The sequence below is a fragment of the Podarcis liolepis genome, assembly GCF_965112155.1.
Source record: "Podarcis liolepis genome assembly, chromosome: 10".
Taxonomy (NCBI): domain Eukaryota; kingdom Metazoa; phylum Chordata; class Lepidosauria; order Squamata; family Lacertidae; genus Podarcis; species Podarcis liolepis.
This window is the reverse complement of record NC_139562.1, coordinates 7,034,884-7,057,887: the sequence shown is the minus strand read 5'-3', so window position 1 is coordinate 7,057,887 and position 23,004 is coordinate 7,034,884. Positions and strand designations below refer to the sequence as shown.

General features: G+C 46.0%; 1 protein-coding gene across 2 annotated transcripts in view; it reads left to right on the top strand.

Moving 5' to 3' along the window:
- Positions 1 to 23,004, top strand: part of LRGUK (leucine rich repeats and guanylate kinase domain containing) — a 53,054-nt gene that overhangs the window by 6,102 nt on the left and 23,948 nt on the right. For both annotated transcript variants that reach the window (XM_083461097.1, XM_083461096.1), the window contains exons 4-12: positions 425 to 525; positions 2,070 to 2,151; positions 6,010 to 6,134; positions 7,702 to 7,845; positions 8,178 to 8,258; positions 13,740 to 13,826; positions 14,030 to 14,136; positions 15,876 to 15,995; positions 20,837 to 20,933. In XM_083461097.1, the coding sequence (XP_083317223.1) occupies positions 425 to 525; positions 2,070 to 2,151; positions 6,010 to 6,134; positions 7,702 to 7,845; positions 8,178 to 8,258; positions 13,740 to 13,826; positions 14,030 to 14,136; positions 15,876 to 15,995; positions 20,837 to 20,933 (944 nt within the window). The remainder of the gene's footprint in view (positions 1 to 424; positions 526 to 2,069; positions 2,152 to 6,009; positions 6,135 to 7,701; positions 7,846 to 8,177; positions 8,259 to 13,739; positions 13,827 to 14,029; positions 14,137 to 15,875; positions 15,996 to 20,836; positions 20,934 to 23,004) is intronic.

The window sequence follows — 23,004 nt, the reverse complement described above, 5'->3', positions numbered from 1 at the left end:
AAGAATCTCAGCCTTCTTTTTAAAAGGAAAGGAAGAAGTTTCTAAATCATATTTTTTGCAAAGACAAACTTACGCTCATGTGGACAGCATTTTGTGAAATAAAACAGAATTGCTGAATAACACTTCCAGCTGTCATCAAGTAGTGTTTTTGAGATCCTTGTCCCTCCCTGCCCCACCACCTCATGGTTAGCAGAGGAGGAACATGTACAATGGTGAAAAGCAACAGGATAACTTATGCAAAATGAAGAAAATCCTGCAAATTGACTCATTTTGCATATGTATCCTGGGCGTATGACATTGTTCTCTTAATAGCAGAGTAGGTATGTTTTCATAGCTCTGAGTCCACACAGACCTTACATCCAATTTCTGCGCTCCATGTGTTTTTCTTACTTCTACCCCCTGCCCCGTGTTCTTTCGTTTCCAGATATTTCATGTGTGAGTTACATGCCTTACTTGTTGGACCTGAACGTTTCCCATAATGAACTAACCACATACTTTGACTTCAAACCACCCAAGAATCTTCAAGTAAGAATTTTGTGGGTTCTGTTTGAGTTCAGGTCTCCTCAGTGCAGCTGGCTAGCCAACCAGATTCTAAGCAAGTAAGGAAAGGAATGATTTCATTTGCCATTTCTTGGAAATCTTCAGCCAATTGAGCCTGTATGGAGTTGAGCCTCAAGTTTTCTCTGAACTTCCTTGCAGCACCAACAATCTTGTTCTGCCTCTGGTCCCCATGTACGGTTTTTCCTTGCATCGCCTAGTTGTCCAATGCAATCTTAAGACAATGTGGCAAAGGTATTTTTAGATTCAAAACGTGTCGGGAGCAAACAATGCCATCTTTAGAGGCAGTTGTGATCCAAAATTTCTTTGGGTCCTCAAGCTGGTAAATTAATAGAGAGCAGAGAAGATTGACCCAGAGCATGGAGGCATATAAAAGAAATGAAACTGATGTCGAGATAGTGGTGATCTTGTGGCAACGGTCTTTAGTAGCTGAAATTGGCAGGAAAAGGTGCTCTGTTTGTTCTCTTCCCTCAGGGGTTCCTTTCAGAACCTGTCACGGCATGGAGAACTCTGTGTGTGTTTATTGTTGCTCCAGTATGCATTCTGAAGCTTCTGATTCAACATAGACGTGTGCAAGTGGAGCAAAACATTGCTAGAAAATTTCCAAAGTGCTGTTTTGCAAAATATTTTTGTTGTCTCTGAACAGGCCTTGTTACTAAGCCCCCAGAAGTTGCTAGTCTGCAAAGAAATTGCTGCTAGCAGCCTAGTGAACGGATTTCCAGGTTGGAAGAAGGACAGCTGTTGTTACGCTTCCCCTGCTGCCTTTTTTCTTCCCCATGGTCATTCTTCTCATCTCTTCCCCATCCCTTTTTTTACAAGGCTGTGGTATAGGAAAGGATCCCTTTTCTTCCTTTCCTGTACATGCTCCAGGCATACCCACTGCCTTCTTTTGCCCAGGGTGCTTCTGGGTCCTGTAACGGGTGCGTTTGGAGCTGCATCGGGCAGCACTTTGGCCCTGGAGCCAACTGGGCTGCCCTGTGCAAAGACAGACAGAACATGCTTCTTTGCCAGCCCTGTCAGCTAACTGGCTGGTGAAGCCGAGCAGCCTCTCTCCACTTTGTCAGCCGGATTCCTCAGTGGCTGTAAAGCAGTGGTGGAGCCTGATCAACTTCTGTACCAGCCACAGGGGAAGTGATGCCACTTCCATAAGCCACTGCCAGCACAGAAGCAAGTCAGGCTGGTAAAGCCACAGGGGAAGTGATGCCACTTCCATAAGCCACTGCCAGCACAGAAGCAAGTCAGGCTGGTAAAGCCAAGCGCTCTTCCCCCAATTTGCAAGCCTGATCGTTCACCTACAGGCAATTTCACACATACGTCTGCTAAAGCCAATGACGACCAAGCAAGTGGTTAAATGCAGGCAGTTCTAAACACATGCACACCCCATATTTGTGCTCCAGTCGTGCGTCCAATTCGAACAGAAGACCTTTGGGTTCCGCAGAAAGAACAAGCATACAAATAACAGACCCCATGATGGTATCTTTATGTATTCTCTCCACCCACCCCACCTCCAGGTAGCAGATTTTTCGCACAACAAGATCCAAGTGATGCAAGATCTTTCTGCCTACCAGTCACTTAAGAAGCTCATACTTGACGGTATCCTTTTGGGAGTGAAAGAGAAATTCTGGAGAGAAGAGTGTTGGAAAATCAACCCTGGGGGCTTTTAAACAAACACACAAATCTTCATTCTGTGATCGAGTTTGGTCCAGGATGCAATTTAATGTTGATTTTGTTTTCATCGGTGGGTTGCCCTGTCCAGAAGGCTGGAATATGGTTTCCATGTATGTGGTTGTTGTTGTTTTAAAAAATCCATACCAAAAGATGGAATGATAGCGCATCATACGCTAAATGCATTTTTCTAATTTTACTCCAGTAAAATGCAACAACAGCAGATCCCAAAGGCAACAAGATTGCAATATTCTTCTTGTATATATTCAGTGCAAGAGAAATCGTGGTGAGTTGAAATGTATCTCTCTTGAATTACCCAGATAGTGAGCCTGGCCAGCTGAAGTTTCCTTTGGGGTGATATTGTTGTGCCCTTGGATAAGCTGGATATCTGGGGTCGGGGTGCCTTGCTTTAGTGGGAGGTCTCCCAAAAAGATAATTCTGGATTGGGCCTTTCAGACTCATGTACTATCCTAATCTGTTGCAAATAGGTTCATTTTCTATCTCTCTTCTACCCACACACACACACACACACTGTTGATCTTGGTCATTGTGATTCTGGATGAAGGAGAAGTGACTTCTTGGGCACATAACCAAAAGAGAGGGGTGGGAGCTGTAGAGCAAAAGAATATTGAAACCTGAGTACTTCTAATATCAGTATGAGGGATGCTTGCTAAGAAGATGTTCGTCTTCCCCAGGGAGGCTGGCCCTGAGTCATTCTCTCTCCCAGGGGGCTTAGAGAAAAAGGGTAAACAAGTCTGCTGGTCTCTCTGCATCACCTGGATACAAAACACTGGTGCTTTAACTCTTGCTTCCCTGGTCTTTGAAATGAATTTGGTGGAAACAGTGCCAAGGCAGCCTTAGGGCCCACGCTCTTCAAAACTGTCCAACTGCAAGAATTTCTACGATGTGCTGGCAAGGGAGCTGTCTAGTAGGGCAAGATTGTGCCCTGGCCAACTTCCCACTCCTTCATGCAATTGCCCTCCTAGCAGAGTGCTGGAGGTCTCAACTTCATGTGGCTCAAGAAGTGAAGCCAATGTACTAAAGGAGAACATCTGACCTGGGGGTGGGGGTGGATGGGATTCCTGCATAACCTCAAATGTGCTGATCACTCAGGTCCTAAGGATATCCTCGTGGCTCAGACAAGTTGCTGGAATAGCTCCTGTCCACCTGTATTCATTCTCTTTCTCTCTGTGTCCGTCTGTCTCTCTCACCCACCCACCCTTATCTGACTACCTCAAAGAATCATAAGAGTTGGGAGGGACATTTGCCCAATGCGGGGCTTGAATCCACAACCCTGGGGTTAAGAGTCTCATGCGCTACCAATGGACCTTTACTCAGTCCTGGCGCCAGGCTATTTTGTGCTCCAGGCAAGGCTAACTACTTGCACCCTTGCTCCCAAATCACTCACTGCAGTTTTCAAAAACAGGTGCCTTGGTATGAATTGCTTCAAAAATGACGAAATTCTTCAGAACGTAAACTCAAGAGTCAAATATCAGAAATCCGTAAGATGCAACAAAAACTAATCTTTGTAAAGCGGTGTCCCTCACAGGTCAATTCTGCTGCCCTCTGAGGTCTGTGCCCTCGGTGGCTGCCTGGCTGGGCCAACAGCCCCAGACCTGCCTCTTTGTTTATTCCCATGTGACATCCCAACAAGCAAAGGGACCCAGGTCAGCCCTGTCCTGCCATGGCCAATCTGCTTTACTCCTTGATTGTTGGTGGAGATATAGGATTCTCTCCCTTTCCCATTCAGATCACGGTCCCATCTTTCAGACTGTAAAATTCTATGCTCAGTTTGATCTGCCCAAAGGGCTGGGACCCTTGCCTTGCTAGATTATGTCAGGCTGGGGGTGTTGGCAAGGAGCTTTGGCTTGACTTGCACCCCACTAGATAGGCCAAGGCATATCTCCTGGCACATGTGGGCATCCTGTGCTGCATTTGCTCCTGGCTGCTCCCTGGACCGTTGGCAACCGCAGAATTGTGGCTGCACATTTTCAAAGAAGAAAGGGGAATAAGATCTAAAATGGCTCTACTTCAAAAGAAGCAGGCCACAGCTGTCCATCCAGCCCAGTGTCCTGTTTCCAACAGAGGACCACCAATTTTTCTGGGTGGCCCCTAAGAAGCAGGGTGTGAACAAAAGAGGCATCCCCTGTTACTTGGCCCCCCTATTCCAAGCAGCTGATCAGCAAGCTTAACATGGCTAAGAGCTGTGGGAAAGGCTGAGCTCAAGGAATATGTGTTTGATTCCATTTATGAATCGCTTCCCATGAAATGTCTCAAAGCGATTTTTCAATAAAAGCATCAGCGACGAAGACAATTAAAAACAAGTCCAGACAATTCATATATAAAAAAACAATTTCAGATTCAGCACAGACTCAGACTGGGATACAGATCTCCACTTAAGAGACTTTTTGGAAAAGGAAGGTTGCCCCCCCTTTCAAGGCAGTGGTGGCCACCTGTTGCTGCTCTTTTCTGCCTACCCTCTTGCCTCCAACGCCGGCCCTCATCCTGCCAGCTTGCACATGATCGAGCAGAATATCATGCCCGTCAGGTTCCATTTCAGCTGGGGGGTTTTTTCCCAGCTTGGCAATACAGAGCTCAGTCTTGGCTGTTCAGGTTACATTATTTGTGTGTTTCACAAGGTGTTCGGGTGACATCGCTCTTGTCAGCCGGTGGCCTAGCAACTTGTTCCCTTTGCAATTATAATTTCCTATAGCAGAAGCAGAAATAATGTGACAGGAGTGAAATGCGGGCCAAGGCTGATTATTGCTCCTCTGAATAGAAAGAGGATGTGTGGGGTTGGGCGAGGGGCGGGGGAGAAAGGAATTGCTTTGCATGCAGCTATCTCGTGCTTCGCTCATTTGTATTGTCTCCGGCAATGTGGCCAAATCAGCCACGATGTCCGCGGAACAAAAGGAAGATTGTGACATACTGAGCTAAGAAAAGATTCTGTGCACCCCAAACAGGAAAGCTTCACTTGGGCGATAGGACCATGATGGAGAGAGTGGGGCACAGAGATTGGAAAGAGCTTCAGTTGTGCAGGTTGGATATTAAAATGCGAGCCAATACCGGCCAGGATGCTCTCCAGACACCAGGAAAGATGTTGTTGCTCTTTCCCTTCATCTCTGTTGTAAAAGCCCTTGTTTAGCTTGCAGTGAGAACAGCACCAACCCTCTATTCAGTTTTAACTGAAGCCCAAAGAAGCTGCCTTATCCTGAATCAGACTTCTGGTCCATCTAGGTCAGTGCTGCTCACACAGACAGGCAGCAGCTCTCCAGAATTTCAGGTGGGGTTCTCTCCAGCCCTTCCTGGAGATACCAGGAGCTGAATCTTGAGAACTTCTGTGCTCCAAGTGGGTGCTCCACCACTGAGTTATGGTTGCTCTGTTTGTTAGGATCAAAGCGTGTGCTTTGTCTCACCTCTGGGTCCTCGCACCTAGAGAAAAACAGAACTGGGAAGTTAGCAGGAGTAGAACCTGCGCCTCCCACTCCAGGTAGCAGCAGTCGGATCCCCAGCAATAGAGAAACTCTCTGATTCTTGTCCCATAGCCTGGATGTTTTCCAAAGACAGCGCTGAGCGTTTTTGTGTTCAGGGTGGCTTTGAATGAAAAAGCCAGAGAAGAAACGGATGGTGTGCACTGCCATTATATTGCCCAAGCCGAGGGCTGTTGCACAGCTCCCCTTCATTTCACTGTGGTGGATTCTTCAAGAGGAATTCCTCGCCGGACTCCCGACTGCTAACCACTTTGCAGTGCAATCTTGTTCCTTAAGTCTTGATGCTGATGCACAGATAACGAAATTGAGGAGATCCAGGGCCTTGAGAATTGCCAGTGCCTGACCTACCTGAGCCTGGCAGACAACAAGATCACAGCCATCGATGGCCTGAAAAACCTGCCTATCAAAACACTCTGTCTGGTGAGTCACAGAATTTTGGGGTTGTGAGGTGATGCTGGACTGTGATACTGGTGGGACGCGGATGGCTCTGTGGGTTAAACCACAGAGCCTAGGACTTGCCAATCAGAAGGTTGGTGGTTTGAATCCCCATGACGGGGTGAGCTCCCATTGCTCGGTCCCTGCTCCTGCCCACCTAGCAGTTCAAAAGCACGTCAACGTTCAAGTAGATAAATAGGTACCGCTCTGGCGGGAAGGTTCGCCAGAAGCGGCTTAGTCATGCTGGCCACATGACCCGGAAGCTGTCTGCAGACAAACGCCAGCTTCCTCGGCCAAGAAAGCGAGATGAGCGCCATAACCCCAGAGGCGTCCGCAACTGGACCTAATGGTCAGGGGTCCCTTTACCTTTAAGGTGATGCTGGACATGTTGCATGCAGTGATTGGGAAATCCTTGAGCAGGGGTGGAGGACCTTTTTCAGCTCGAGGGATGCATTTTTTCATGCAGGTGCCAGGTGAGCCTCTCCAGAGAGAGCAGTCCACAGCCAGGGAGCCACCACTGAAAAGACCCTCTCTTTTGCTACTGCCTTCTGTACTTCTAGAAGGGCTTTACTCCACCTCCCAGCCCTTTGATCCTGTGTACCTTTCCTAGTCTGTAGTTCCCACTCTCCTGTTTCCCGTCTTTCCCCCTTTCCAAAGTGCCCTGCACCGTCGGGGTTGGAACTATTGATAAAATATTAGATGCAGATATGCGGGTTGATGGCGCCGGATGTAGGATGAAAACAATCTAAGAGGCGGGGCTGGGGGGATGCGACTCAACCCAGCTTGGAGAGGTTCATTTGACAATAATGAGAAACCAAACTTTTAGTTTCATTGGCCCAGTCCTGTGGAACTCTCTGCCACTGGAGATTCAGCAGGCACCTTCTGTGCCAATTTTTAAACACCTGCTGAAAGCTTCTAATCCACCATGCCTACACAGGCAATTAAGAACACATCTTTCAGCAATGGTTAATTGACATCTTCTTTTTTTAAAAAAAAATACCATTTTACTGTACAGGTTTTTTTGGTTTTTTTTGCTTTGTTGCAAACGGCTGTGATATATTTTACGATACGGTGGTATATAAATATTGTTTCTAGATTAACAAACAAACAAACCCTCATATTATACCAGAAACTCCAGTTTTAAGTAGGACTAGTAACTAAAGGTAGAAAATCAAGAGGGAACTGAGGAGTAAAAGAACAAAAGTAAAATGTAATCAGATCTTAAAACTGAATTAAATGACAGTACATGAAAAATGATTTCAAAATGATGGGTCTGGCTGGGTACAAGGGAGGTGGCTGCTGATGCCCCAGCATTTTCTACCTGAGGCTGCAACCTGGCTCACTCCTCCTTATGCAGAAGCTCCTGCTGGCCCTGGAGTGTCTGAGCCAGGTCCAGGTGTAGAGAAATTAAGTGATCCCCTCAAAGCACATGTGAAGGAGATTGCCGAGTGAGTCAGTCAGCCTTAGAGAGACAGCAGATTGCCCAAGAGACAGTCGTGTGTTCATAATTCCTTTTGTCGAGGGCTTCCCAAGCTTCTGATTACTTTTGCAGAAATCAAACCAGATAGCGAAGGCTGTTGGCTTGGAAGAACTGAAAGTTCTGCAGAAGTTGGACTTGTCTGACAATCAGATCAGCAGTTTGGAAGGTCTGGAAGAGCACAACCTGCTTGAGGAAATCAACCTAGAAGGTAACCAGGTAAGATCTTGCACACTAAGTAATATTGTTTGGACAAAATAAAAAAATCCTTCCAGTAGCACCTTAGAGACCAACTAAGTTAGTTATTGGTATTAGCTTTCGTGTTCATGCACTGAAGATGGCCTCCTTTGCAAGTTTGTATGATATCTCATGATGTGGCAACTGATCAAGGGCAGTGAAAGGGCCAGTTTGGGCATTCAGAAGAGCTTTTTCAGGGTTCCATTTCAGGCTGCCCGTTGAGGAGGTTCTGTGCCTTTACTGCACATTCACAGAGCTCTGGTCATGGAATGGGTCCCTAGAGTAAATTCTATATTTTCCTGCATCCTATCTAGGTGGCTGAGCTGGGTGAACTGGAATATTTTGAATCCCTGCCTCTCCTCAGAGTGCTTAATTTGATAAACAACCCTGTGCAGGTACGTCACAGTCAACAGAAAGGAGGTACAAAGGAAGAAGGTAGATAACTGTTCCATGAGTGGAAAGCTATGTGTTGCTGCTGGGCTGCGTCTATATCACCAAGGCTTCCCAAACTTTGGTGTCTAGCTGTTGTTGGACTACAAATCCCATCATCCCTGTCCACTGGGTCCTACTAGCTAGGGATGATGGGAGTTGTAGTCCAACAACAGCTGGACACCAAAGTTTGGGAAACCTGGGCTATATTGTTTTGCCAAGATGGTGCAGGGTCAACCTTTGGTTTGCTGGCAGATTTATTGCATTTTATGATATTTTGTGTCAGCAAATACCCCATATCAGAACCCCAGAAAGGAGACCTTGGGCCCCAAAAGGATTTCTGATTGAACATTAGGAAGAACTTTCTGATGGTACGAGATGTTCTTCAGTGGAACAGATGCCCACGAAAAGTGGTGGACTATCCTTCCTTGGAGGTTTTTAAGCAGAGGTTGGATGACCGCTTGTCATGGATGATCTAGTTGAGAATCTTGCATTGCAGGGGGTTGGACTAGATGGCCCTCAGTGTCCCTTCCAACTCTATGATTCTGTGATTCTTTGCTCACCTCAAGAAGTTCACCTGGGCCTTGGAATGCCCAGGTGCTTGGGTACCAATGCACACTGGGGGGAAAAATCATCTAAAGATGCAAAGGGGAAAGGGTGGCTTTTGAGCGGCAGCTTTCCTTTGGAATCTGGATGCAATTTCCGTGAGGTGGACTCACTTCTCATTCAAAGGGTTTGACAATCTCTCGTGATTAACGAGCTGCGGCATCCCATTTGTCAATGACAGCAACGTTTAGAGCAGAGTCAAACCTTGTGCATCAGCACATGTTGATAACTTGTCCTGAGCAGTGTGGAAGATTAACAGCACCGGCATCTCAATTTTGATGGGTTTGAGATACCCTTTGAAATGATTTCCGGAGATCTGGGAAAGAAAAATTACACATATCTCAGCACCGTCTTCCTCGGTTAATGTCAGTGGTACAGTCCACCGGGGATTGCTCTTTAATTTTGATGGAACCTGTATGGGGTGGAAAAAAATCATTCTATCTCTGTAAACCTCTGAACCTTTGCCAAAAGAAGACTAGATATGCACTGGCAGGCTCAGGGCCGTTGGCCCGCATGGCATCTTCGTAAAAGCAGGTCTACACCAGTTTCCCAAACTTTTTGTGTGCTGGGCAGACATTCGGAGAGCTCAGAAACTGTTGTTGGCCCTGTGAAATATCCATTCCATGGAAGAAAACTGGTGGTGCTTGGAACCCTCCTCCTGAAATAGGCAAAACAAGTACAGTGGTACCTCTGGTTACATACGCTTCAGGTTACAGACTCCACTAACCCAGAAATATTACCTCGGGTTAAGAACTTTGCTTCGGGATGAGAACAGAAATTGTGCTCTGGCGGCATGGCAGCAGAGGGAGGCCCCATTAGCTAAAGTGGTGCTTCAGGTTAAGAACAGTTTCAGGTTAAGAACAGACCTCCAGAACGAATTAAGTTCTTAACCCGAGGTACCACTGTACACACACCACCCCAACAAACAAACAAACAAAACACAGACAAAAATTAGGCCTTACTCCAGTTTTGGAGTAAGAGTTCAGTCTTGGACTCTTCCCCCCCCCCAAAGCAAAAGCAACCCCTCCCGCAAAGCCAAAAATTGCTTCAATTAAAAACATTTTAAAATAAAGAAGGGACAGGGTGTTGGTGGACTCCAAGCGGGATGTAGAAGGCCAATGTGCCCACAGCAGCTCTGCTTTGGAGCTTAGACCCATGTTGTTCCTGTTAAGAGAGGGAGTAAAAGGTAAAGGGACCCCTGACCGTTAGGTCCAGTCGTGGCCGACTCTGGGGTTGCGGCGCTCATCTCACTTTATTGGCCGAGGGAGCCGGTGTACAGCTTCCGGGTCATGTGGCCAGCAGGACTAAGCCGCTTCTGGTGAACCAGAGCAGCGCACGGAAACGCCGTTTACCTTCCCGCCGGAGCGGTACCTATTTATCTACTTGCACTTTGACGTGCTTTCGAACTGCTAGGTGGGCAGGAGCAGGGACCAAGCAACGGGAGCTCATCCCATCACGGGGATTCGAACTGCCGACCTAATCGGCAAGCCCTAGGTTCCCTGGTTTAGACCACAGCGCCACCCGTGTCCCCAGGGAGTACTCAGTCTAAAAGTTGGCAGTGGGGAGAGACAGCAAGGCAAGATGGTGAAGAGGCAAGGTTAAACGAGAGGTGGGGAAGGCAAGTACAACTCAGGACCTAATGTGAGGAACTGCTCACACCAGTATGCCAGTATGGGTATTTGTATTTTAATATGAATTAAACCTATTGGGCGGAGTGCAACCCTAGTTAATTAGATTCCTTATTGGTAATAAAATCAGTACAGCGGTACCTCGGTTTTCGAATGTCTCCGTTAACGAACATTTCAGTTTTCAAATGCCGTAAATGCTTTGGTTTTCAAACATGCCTCGGAAGTTGAACATGCCATGTGGCTTCCACTGAGTGCAAGATCCTGAGGCCTAGCTGCTGGCTATTGAGTTTTTGGTTTTCGAATGTTTCAGAACTCGAATGGTCTTCCGGAACGGATTACATTTGAAAACCGAGGTACCACTGTATTTATAATTAATACAGTGTTTTAAGGGAGAAATTACAGGGCAAAAAACCCCGACTCCTCAGCTACAATGTTGTTTTTATTTCATTAATTTATTTAAAAGCATTTATAAACCACTTAGAAATCTCTGAGCTGTGCACAATATGAAAAGCAAAGTATATTTTTAAAACAATAATGCAACCTGAAACCAATGAAACAGCAGTATAAAAGCCTCTAAAAGCATCTAATGATGAACAGAATAAGGATTCAGGGATTTCAAACATAAAACAGGGTCAGGGAGGAAGCCTGGGCAAAAGAAATATTTACAAGGCGTCTGAAGTAACTGATGGTTACTTCTTTGCATGTGGCAGAAGAAAGGGCATTCCCCAGTACAGCGGCAGAAGCATAAAATGTCCATTTCCAGGTCATTACCCTATGAGAGTCTATAGTTGAATTTCTTTAGTTGATCTAAGGGATCGTAGGCAGTCTTTCAGGTACTCTTGTCCCTAGTTGTTCAGGGCTGTAAATGCTAACATCGAGACTTTGTATGTAGCCCCATAGTTGCTCAGCAGCCACTGTGGTTCACTCAGCGCAAGTGCAAAATATGTACCGTATTTTTCGCTCTATAGGACGCAATTTTTCCCCTTCAAAAATGAAGGGGAAATGTGTGTGCGTCCTATGGAGCGAAGACGCCATAGCCCCGCGACCCTCTCCTGGCTGGAGAGGTGACGCGCAGCTATGGCAGGAGCCTCTACAGCCGCACGTCACCTCTCCAGCCGGGAGAGCGCGCGTGGGGCTAAAGAAGCCCCCCGCGACCCTCTCCCGGCTGGAGAGGTGGCGCGCGGCTATGGCAGGAGCCTCTCCGCTGCGCCTTTCTGCTGCTCCCTGATCTGCTCTTTCGCTGAAGGGGCGCTGGGCAGAGAGGGGGAGAATTTTTTTCCCTTGTTCTCCCCCCTCTAAAACAAAGTGCGTCCTATTGTCCGGTGTGTCCTATGGTGCGAAAAATATGGTACATCCAGGTACTCTACTCAGTGATCTAGGCACAACATTCAGCCTCATATAGGAGAGCATCTCTAACTAAAACTCAGGCTGTTTTCCTCTTAAGCTCTCTTAAGCCTTGCTAGGCAGTGCTCCTTAGATCAGAATTTGGTCGTTTTTAAAAACGTCTCTCCAATTAATCTGCATGGCTTTTTAGTGATTTTATGAACGGAAGTGGCAATTATGTTAAGACAGCATTGAATTGGTTTGAATGTCAGTGATTTGGCGTGACTTGGCTTTCCTGAGACAATGCCTCTAATCAAGCTGCCAAGATGTTAGTTTTCTCATTGACAGTTAATTATTGTACCTCTTAAAGTTATACTTCAGACAACTAAACTTTATTTTTTAATATCAATTTACAGTTCCGTTTAGCATCTCTCCCCTTACTCTTTATGCCCTTTAAGTTCCTGTGACACTTCCCTTGCAATTAGGGGGATCATTACTCTGACCAAATTTGAGTTTGGATAATTAAACCTCATCTACTGCATTCTCTTGAAAATATTCAGTCCCAGATGGTATTTTCAGGCCTTTATACACACTTAGTTGTCACAGGATAAAAAACAACAACAACCCATAAATTAATTTAACACATTCAGGGAATGAAAACCTCAGTAAGAGGGTGAATTTGAAAAAGAAACAGCACATTTCTTTTTTTTTCATGTTCCACGAGATTAAAAACAAACTTCAGACAGAAGAGTAGCTAATCAGGGGTAAACATTACAGTCCAGGCTTTGCCAGCAATATGGGTTTTCTATCTGCATTGAGGTGTTTTAGAAAAGAAAAGAAAAGGAAAGGAAAGGAAAGGATTCAAAACTGTCACACACACCCACACACCAGTCTGAAGAGATACATCCCATTCCAGCATTTCCCAAACTTGGGTCTCCATCCATTTTTTTGGACTACAACTCCCATCATCCCTAGCTAGCAGAACCAGTGGTCAGGGATGGTGGGAACTGTAGTCCAAAAACAGCAGGACACCAACATTTGGCAAACCCAGCCTCATTCTACGATTTCAAACTGTTAACTCCTTGATTTACTGCCTATGTAGAATAGGTCTATGATCCAGAACTCCCCAGGAGCAGGATTTGTGCGCATCCTTGGGGTTTCACTGTTATGTTGAAGCTTAGCATATGTATACCTGAAGGAGTGTCTCCACCCACAGCATTCAGCCCAGACACTGAGGACAAAGTTCCGAGGGCCTTCTGGTGGTTCCCTCATTGTGAGAAGCAAAGCTACAGGGAACTAGGCAGAGGGCCTTCTCGGTAGTGGCATCCACCCTGTGGAACGCCCTCCTATCAGAAGGCAGTTTAGGGTGAGAGGGACCAATGCTCTCACTTCCTATGTTCCTAAGTCCATGGAGAACTTTAAAAACAGGGCTGGAAAACCTTTGGCCCGCCAGCTGTTGTTGAACTGCAGTATCCACCAGCCCCCATAAGTGTTGCCAATGGCTAGGAATGTTCAACAAAATTGGAAGGTCCTTAGAAGATAAGGACAAGAAAGAAGATGGGAAACCAGGTATGGGAAGAGGAGACACCTCACATGGTTTGAATGTTCAATTTTCCAAGCATTTTAACTGCCAACCTTGCCCATCTTTCGCTCTGCCTGCCATGTGGCTAAGTTTCCTTCTCCGCTTTGGAAGAAGCCATGATAAAGAGGGTTGTCAGCCTGTTCCTTTGGTTGAGTTGCTCTCTCATTTTCTGTGGATGTCTTCTGCTTTCCTAATATCCTGTGTCAAAAGTAGGATAAAATGGCTTCTTGTGTATTAGTTCAAAGAGCTGAATTTAAATTATCGCCCATTCAAATGAATCTTCAACCTCTTTGTTATATCAATATCAGCAACACAAGGATTATTGGCCCCTGGTCATTTTCATGCTGCTTCGACTCACAGAACTGGATCATAAGAAAATCACTGTGCAAGAAAAGGTAAGCGTGCTCTTTCGGTTGATTCATCCGTATTGAGATATAAGTAGGGGCCCTGCAACAAAATGTTGCAGTGTGGAGTTCCAGAAGGAACATATTGATTAATCAGGAAGGAATTCACAAACTCATTTGGCCACCTTTGCTCAAGCTGAAGGAATTGATGTAATTAATGAATTGATCCCTCTCCTCTTAATCCTTGGGAGCAGGTTGCTGCTGTCAACAAGTACGACCCTCCTCCTGAAGTGGTGGCTGCGCAGGATCACATGACCCAGATCATGTATAGCATGATCCAGCCACAGCGGATTTTTGACAGGTAAGCTGGGCGTCAGTTCCCCTTCCACCCTGTAGGTGGCGCTCAGGTAAAGCTGTCACAGGGATGGGACATTTTCCATTGGGGGGGGGGGGGGAGAAGACTCTGTTGTCGGTACCAGGACGGAAATCAGGCAGAACTTGCTTGGCTGAGCAGATTACGAAACGAAGTTTGATCGCTCACCTCGGAGCTCCAAGACAGATTGCACACCGCCCCGTTCCTTTTAAACAATCTGTCGGAACAGATGGCCACTCACATCACAAACGGAGAGATGCGAAGAGGCAACAATCCTCTTATCGATACCCAGTGACGATTACCAGCGACGAGTGCTTGCAACTGTAATTTCTCCAGGCTGTCTCTAACTCTCTCCCGTCAATAGCGTTGGCATCTCGTGGCGGGCAAAGTGGCCATGCCTCCCGCTGTGGATCACAGAGGCTACAAGAGGAGCACTCACAAGGCCTCCTCATTCTCACCCTCTTCTAGCATCCATCTGTACCCATCAGTCTCCTTTTCACCAGCCCTTCTCTCATTTCTCAGGAGGCGTTTCCATTGGGGGGCATCCATTGCGACTGTGTTGGCATTTTCTAGGCAGTTTCCCCCTTGCACGTACATGGAACTTGATGGCTCTGTTCCCAAGCAGCTCAGCCCTGCTCGTCTGGTGTGTTGCATCCAAGGCATCACATAGGATTAAATTAACAGCTGCCAGCCCACGCCTTCTGTTGAGTCTATAAATAATGCTCCAAGTCATAGGAAATATTTAATTTGGGTGTTTGGGTGAACCCATCATCTCCATCTAGTGCAGAGCTTTCCAAACTTTTCATGCTGGTGACACACTTTTTAGACATGCGTCGTTTCGTCACACAGTAATTCAGTTTTACTAGCAAACCGGAGGTTAAGGTAACCCCTTAAAGCAGGCATAGGCAAACTCCGGCACTCCAGATGTTTGGGACTACAATTCCCATCATCCCTAGCTAACGGGACCAGTGGTCAGGGATGATGGGTGTTGTAGTCCCAACAACATCTGGAGGGCCGGAGTTGCCTATACCTTCCTTAAAGAGTGCAGGGGGCGTTTGCATGACACACCTGCACACCGCAGCCAACACACTAATGTGTCAAGATGCACAGTTTGGAAAGCTCTGATCTAGTGAATAGAATCATGGCCTTAAAGTATCCAAATCATTTTTTTTATTTATTTATCTGTCTGTCTAAAAGCAGTCTGTCCCACCATTTCACCACCCCCCCCAAAAAAATATGCATTTGTTTATTTTTATTAGACATATGCCATCCTTCATCATAAGATCTTACAAGATAAATATCCAAAGTAAAAGCACAAATAAATAGATAAATCCAACCCCGTCCCCCCCCCCCCCACAAACACATTTAAAAGGCTTTAGAATATTAATCAGCCCAAGGCCTGGTTGAAGAGGAGCGTTTTTGTGTGGTGCTTAAAGATAGATAATTTAGGCGCCTTCCTTACAAGTCCCAAACATAACAAGAGCTTAGGACAGGCACCCTCAAACTTTGGCCCTCTAGGTGTTTTGGAACTACAATTCCCATCATCCCTGACCACTGGTCCTGTTAGCTAGGGATGATGGGAGTTGTAGTCCCAAGACATCTGGAGGGCTGAGTTTGGTGATGCCTGGGTTAGGAGATACCTAGAGGGGAGCTGTGTATATTGTGTATCGCATCCGAATTCCTGTGAGAAGGTTAATGGCGGCATCTTTTCCCTTCTCTCTGTGCAGCACCTTACCCAGCCTCGATGCTCCCTATCCCATGCTGGTGTTGACCGGACCCCTGGCCTGCTGGAAGCGAGAACTTTGCCACAGGCTCTGCAGAAAATTCAACAACTATTTCAGATACAGGTACCTCTGGTCCAGAAACGTTCACGGTGTCCTTGGAGACTTGCTGGAAATAAAACAAGGCAGGTTTTCTCAGAAAGATAAAAAAAAAGCTTTATGGAAGGCAATTATGCCCTTCTCTGTTCTACCAGTTTTAGTTTCCCCCTTTTATTTTCTTCTTATCATCTTATATTGCCCTCCCCATCAAATTCAGGGGAGAAATCATCTGGTTGGTAGGGTACTTTTCCTGCAACGTATCTAAATCAGATACTTTCCATCTCGCTGTGGACCAAACACAGATTGATGTTAATTGTAGGAATGCAAGCTTTAATCAGTACATTGTGGCTGATTTCATACCACTGTTTAATTGGGTGGGACTGACTTCTAAGTATTTAGAAGTTTGATTGTCAGAGGCCAGTTTTAATTTCTGAGTGCAAATTTTAATGGCGTTAAATGCTCTCTCTTTTTTGAAGCTATTTTAGTTCTGCTGTGTTGCTCTAAAAGGACGGGGTGGCTGGGTCTAAAATGACCTTTCTTCTTAACAATGAACAGTAACTACATACTTACAAAATTGTGAGTTATCTTGCTTTTTGTTCAAAATAGCCAAAAGGCAGCTATATTGAGCGTTTGGTAAAATAACCACATAGATTAAGTTAATCAGGGGGAAAAGGTTTAATTGAGCAGTGTGAAACCATTCCCAGCTGGTTCCTCCAGCCCCCCGTGGGTCATTTTGACAGGTGGGCAGGGACCACCCATCAGTCAATCATTTGATGTCACAATGACACCAGGTGACATGCTTTACTTTGCCTGCCCAGTTTGAAATCAAAGGGCTTTGAAGGCACCGCTGATTAAGTAAACGATTGACAGTGTCTGAAAACCCCACTTTCAGCAGGGAGCAACTTCTTCTATTGCCTCTGACCTGACATAATATATGATGCCCAGTGTAGGACTGGTTCCTGTGGGTTGACCTCATTGACCAAATGCTAAGGGCTGCTGCCCCTGATTCATTAGGTTGGTGGGCCAGAGGTTCCTTGCCACTGGTTTAATTGGTTGTGATGGACTTAAGTAAAGGTAAAGGGACCCCTGACCATTAGGTCCAGTCGTGACCGACTCTGGGGTTGCGGCGCTCATCTCGCTTTATTGGCCGAGGGAGCCGGCATACAGCTTCCGGGTCATGTGGCCAGCATGAGCCGCTTCTGGCGAACCAGAGCAGCACACGGAAATGCCGTTTACCTTCCTGCCGGAGCAGTACCTATTTATCTACTTGCACTTTGACGTGCTTTCGAACTGCTAGGTGGGCAGGAGCAGGGCCCGAGCAATGGGAGCTCACCCTGTTGTGGGGATTCGAACCGCCAACCTTCTGATCGGCAAGTCCTAGGCTCAGTGGTTTAACCCACAGCGCCACCCGCGTGTGATGGACTTAGCCACTCACAAACTGCATTGAGCTGTCCAGTCACCGCTGCAAATATATGTACACCTAGACATTCATTTCATGGCTTAGCTACAGAACCTGACCCCATTCATGTTCAGCGCATGGCAACTTGTATTTTTATAATGCTGGCTCCAATCCCAGGGTAGGGTTTCATGGCAGTCCAGAGAGTCTGTCCAGGATTTGTGTTGGCTTTCCAAATACAGTGGTACCTCGGGTTAAGTACTTAATTCGTTCCGGAGGTCCGTTCTTAACCTGAAACTGTTCTTAACCTGAAGCACCACTTTAGCTAATGGGGCTTCCCGCTGCCACCGCGCCGCCGGAGCACGATTTCTGTTCTCATCCTGAAGCAAAGTTCTTAACCTGAGGTACTATTTCCAGGTTAGCGGAGTCTGTAACCTGAAGCGTCTGTAACCTGAAGCGTATGTAACCCGAGGTACCACTGTATCGCAGTATTGGACTGATGGCCTGAACAGAAGGGAAAGCCAAAGATGTAGTTGAATACAATATTATTTACCGTTTCCGTTGTAAAGAAAAGATACACTGGATTTCAGTGTAAATTTCACTGCTTGCTCATGCACATCTTGGAATCCCTGCCACTCGGGTTCTTTATGGGACCTTTCAGAAAGCAAGCCTGTTCCTTGCACTTCCCCTGCCTCTTATGGATGGGTGATGGCAGAATCTGAATGTACACAAGGATAGCTCCAGTTCCTGGGTGACCCATTTGGGCGTCTGACTGGCTCTTCCTCAGCTGTCCAAAGGTTAGCAGTTCCTGATCTACAGTGATCTACAGGTATCTGAAGAAGTGTGCATGCACACGAAAGCTTGTACCAAGAAAAAACTTAGTTGGTCTCTAAGGTGCTACTGGACAATAGGGCTCAGGGCAGCTAACAACAAATTTAAAACACTTAATTGATGCAACAAAAAACAGCATAAAATACAGGAAAATACATGAATAACAATAAATTCAGAATTCAAAAATCAATTTAGGGGGGAAATCCATCCAATAAACATTAGATAATCACCAGGGCTAGCTGGCTAAATTAGTCCTATTTGGGCCAGCGAGGAGACATGGGGAGAATTAGCTGTGGGCTCCCAGAGTGGGTAATCTTCATAAAAAGGGGAGGAGGAGGGAAGGAAGGGGAATAAAAGATCAGGCTAAGTTCAAACTGAAAGCCAAGCGGAATAGCTCTTTCTTTCAGGCCCTGCGGAAGGAAGTTAAATCCTGCAGGGCCCTGGTCTCATGGGACAGAGCATTCCACCAGGTCGGAGCCATCACTGAGAAGGTGGAGGATCCTGGTGGAGGATAATCTGACTTCCTTAGGGCCCGGGACCTCTAAACTATGGTTATTCATGGACCTTAAGGTCCTGTGTGGGGCAGACCAGGAGAGACGGTCCCGTAAATAGACCTTAGACCTTCTTAGACCTTAAAGCACATACTTTCCTACCGGTATGTCATAGAATTGTAGTGTTGTCAGGGTCCCTGAGAGTCATCTTATGTCAAGATTAGCAAGCCTGGCGACTTCCGGATGCTCTTGAACTGCAGCTTCCATCATCCCAAGAACATCAGAAGAGTTTTGCTGGATCAGGCCAGTGGCCTCTCTAGTCCAGCATCCCGTTCTCACAGTGCCCATGGGAAGCCTGGAAGCAGAACCGAGCACAATGGAGGTTTCAGTGTGTTGTAAATCAAAGACTTTGAAATAAATCTCCTGGCTGAAAGGGAGTAGTGGGTGGGGAGAGACATCAAATACAATACATATTAAATAAATTACACAGTTTGAAAAGCCTGGCTGGAATTTCCCAGTAATTGAAAACTGCTGGGGATTTTCCAAACACCTTCGGTTTTCCAAGAGCCTTGTTGTGTTTTATTTTATATTTTATTCCCTCATAAGCATCATGCACGTGAAGAACAGAGAGCAAAGCAGTCTTAGCAGAGCAGAAAATTGCTACCATAAAGCAAAGCTGCATTTTTATTATTCAGAGGAGGTTTCTGTAGCTTTCGTGTGCTGCTTTTAGAATTTTCAACATGCCACTTGTTAAAACTGTATTTTATGGAAGATACTGGGCAACTTCAAATGTAAACATGACCTTGCTGTTAAAAGGAGCTTGTAACATAAGTTTTTTTAAAAAAAGAAGGCCATTCAAAACATCTGGTCAGTGCCCAGGACTGACCTTTTGAGATGTGTATATTTATAAAAATTGCTGAGAAAATCACGCCTTTGAAGTTTCAGCTTTATAGGGTCCACGTGCCTCATACGGTTCTCATTTGACACAGTTATTGAATAAGATGGTTCCTGAATCCCTTTCCCTGGAGTGTTGTTGTGGCAGGGTTGGCTGGCATTTTTAGGCCTCCCCCACAGGCACTATAACATCTGAAGGACGTGGGAGAATCACACACCACTCAACATTTCACAGATGTAAATAGGGGGGGACATGCTCTGTACTTGTAAAACAAAAAAACATGCACACATACACACACATACACACACCTGCCAAATTCTAACCCTAAGCATCACTCTCCGAGTTCCCTTCTCCCATAATTCACATGGATGATGTCTCTTCTCTGATTCCTTTTCTTAATTTACTCTGCAATGTGGCCTGTTGGCTGCATCTAGCATCAGTGTGTGAAACAGTGAGTGCTGTCATGTCTTCAGTCCAAAATCTGTGTTATTCCAGTTCATCAACACCAGTCTTTTGGCCACAGTTAGAACGTGTAGAATCCACTTTTGTTGCCCAGTTGTCAACTTCTGTTTATACCAATAGGTGTAAAATTCAAAAGAATATTTTCCACTGAATTTTTTAAAGTTTTTCTGTGTAGTCATATTCATGCAGCCAAACACATTCCCCCAAAACTTAGTACAGGAAAGTGTAAGAACATATGTTTCAAGGAGCCATTATCCTTATTATATCTCCAACAAAGAACTGCATTAGACCAGGCGTAGGCAAACTCGGCCCTCCAGATGTTTTGGGACTACAACTCCCATCATCCCTGGCCACTGGTCCCGTTAGCTAGGGATGGTGGGAGTTGTAGTCCCTAAACATCTGGAGGGCCGAGTATGCCTATGCCTGCATTAGACAGTCCTTTTCTATACAAATGTAATGGAGTCCAATAAATTCTAAGTATTAATTTCTGTTGTATAAGATGCATTGTGTGGCTATCTTTTCTCTGTCCTGGATTTACTGCCAATCATGTGAAGGGGGTAGATTTCTGTCTCCACCGCATTTATAATTTTCTCAACCTTTGCTATGTTCATATGTAAATATATATATACACATACACAAACACACATACTTTACTGCCTAACACTATGCATGCTGAGATCAATAGGATTTACTCCTGTCCTGAGTAAATGTGCACTAGATTGCCCTCGAGCTCTTTAACAGTGTCATCTCCCTTCACTTGCTTATTCTGTTTTCTCTCCGGCTTATCTTTCAGTCCCTGCCACACCACGAGGACTGCTTATTTTGGAGAAGAAAACAGATTAGATTACTATTTTGTTTCCCAGGAGGAGTTTGACAAAATGGTGACCATGGTAAGGCACGAGCTGATTTGCCCTGCTTTCGCTTGAGGGAAGGATGCCTGGCAGCTCATCACAGATTACGCTAAAGGGTGAGGGTGCGGAAATCCATTGAGGCTTGAGCCATTGGAGAAAAAAACGACCTGTGGGACCGTTTGTTTAACTTGCCTGTCAAAAACATGTTGTTGTTGTTTAGTCGTTTAGTCATGTCTGACTCTGCGTGACCCCCTGGACCAGAGCACGCCAGGCCCTCCTGTCTTCCACTGCCTCCCACAGTTTGGTCAAACTCATGCTGGTAGCTTCGAGAACACTGTCCAACCATCTCATTCTCTGTCGTCCCCTTCTCCTTGTGCCCTCCATCTTTCCCAACATCAGGCTCTTTTCCAGGGAGTCTTCTCTTCTCATGAGGTGGCCAAAGTCTTGAAGCCTCAGCTTCAGGATCTGTCCTTCCAGTGAGCACTCAGGGCTGATTTCCTTCAGAATGGAGAGGTTTGATCTTCTTGCAGTCCATGGGACTCTCAAGAGTCTCCTCCAGCACCATAATCCAAAAGCATCAATTCTTCAGCTATCAGCCTTCTTTATGGTCCAGCTCTCACTTCTATACATCACTACTGAAAAAACCATAGCTTGAGCTATACGGACCTTTGTTGGCAAGGTGATGTCTCTGCTTTTTAAGGTGCTGTCTAGGTTTGTCATTGCTTTTCTCCCAATAAGCAGGCGTCTTTTAATTTTATGACTGCTGTCACCATCTGTAGTAATCATGGAACCCAAGAAAGTAAAATCTCTCCCTGCCTCCATTTCTTCCCCTTCTATTTGCCAGGAGGTGATGGGACCAGTGGCCATGATCTTAGTTTTTTCGATGTTGAGCTTCAGACCATATTTTGCACTCTCCTCTTTCACCCTCATTAATAGGTTCTTTAATTCCTCCTCACTTTCTGCCATCAAGGTTGTGTCATCAGCATGTCTGAGGTTGTTGATATTTCTTCCGGCGATCTTAATTCCGGCTTGGGATTCATCCAGCCCAGCCTTTCGCATGATGAATTCTGCATATAAGTTAAATAAGCAGGGAGACAATATACAGCCTTGTCATACTCGTTTCCCAATTTTGAACCAATCAGTTATTCCATATCCAGTTCTAACTGTAGCTTCTTGTTCTACATAGAGATTTCTCAGGAGACAGATGAGGTGATCAGGCACTCCCATTTCTTTAAGAACTTGCCATAGCTTGCTGTGGTCAACATGTACTGAATAGTTTTTAATCTCTCTAGCTGTTCCTTAATTGCTGAAGAGCCTCCAGCTCACTTTCAAAGGGTGCCATTCTCTTCATTCTGTGAGAGGGTTATGCACACGAGCAACAAATCTGAGCTTTTAATCTTTCTTTTTTAATGCGTTCTGTCCTCCCAGAAAATGCTGGTTCACCTCAGTGTTCAGCAGAGTAGCCTCTGGTCAAGTCGTAAAAGTGCTTCTTGCACCCAAGCCAGATGGGCTGCTGCTTGTGATCTTTATGCTCTGCTTTGTGAGGTTTCCAAGATCATGTGCCTGGCTGATGCTTAGAGCCAGTGGTGGTCAGACTGTCAGAGTCCAGAGTGTCAGACTGGGACCTGGGAGGTAAAGGTAACGGGACCCCTGACCATTAGGTCCAGTCGTGACCGACTCTGGGGTTGCTCATCTCGCTTTATTGGCCGAGGGAGCCGGCATACAGCTTCCGGGTCATGTGGCCAGCATGACTAAGCCACTTCTGGCGAACCAGAGCAGCGCAGGGAAATGCCGTTTACCTTCCTGCCGGAGTGGTACCTATTTATCTACTTGCACTTTGACGTGCTTTCGAACTGCTAGGTTGGCAGGAGCAGGGACCGAGCAACGGGAGCTCACCCCGTCGCGGGGATTCGAACCGCCAACCTTCTGATCGGCAAGTCCTAGGCTCTGTGGTTTAACCCACAGTGCCACCCGGGGCCTGGGAAACCAGAGTTCAAATCCCCACTTAGCCATGAAGCTCACTGAGTGACCTTGGCTCAGTCTCTCAGCCTAACCGCCCTCGCAGTAGGTTGTTGTGATAAAATGACAAAGGGGAAGAACCGTGCTCTCT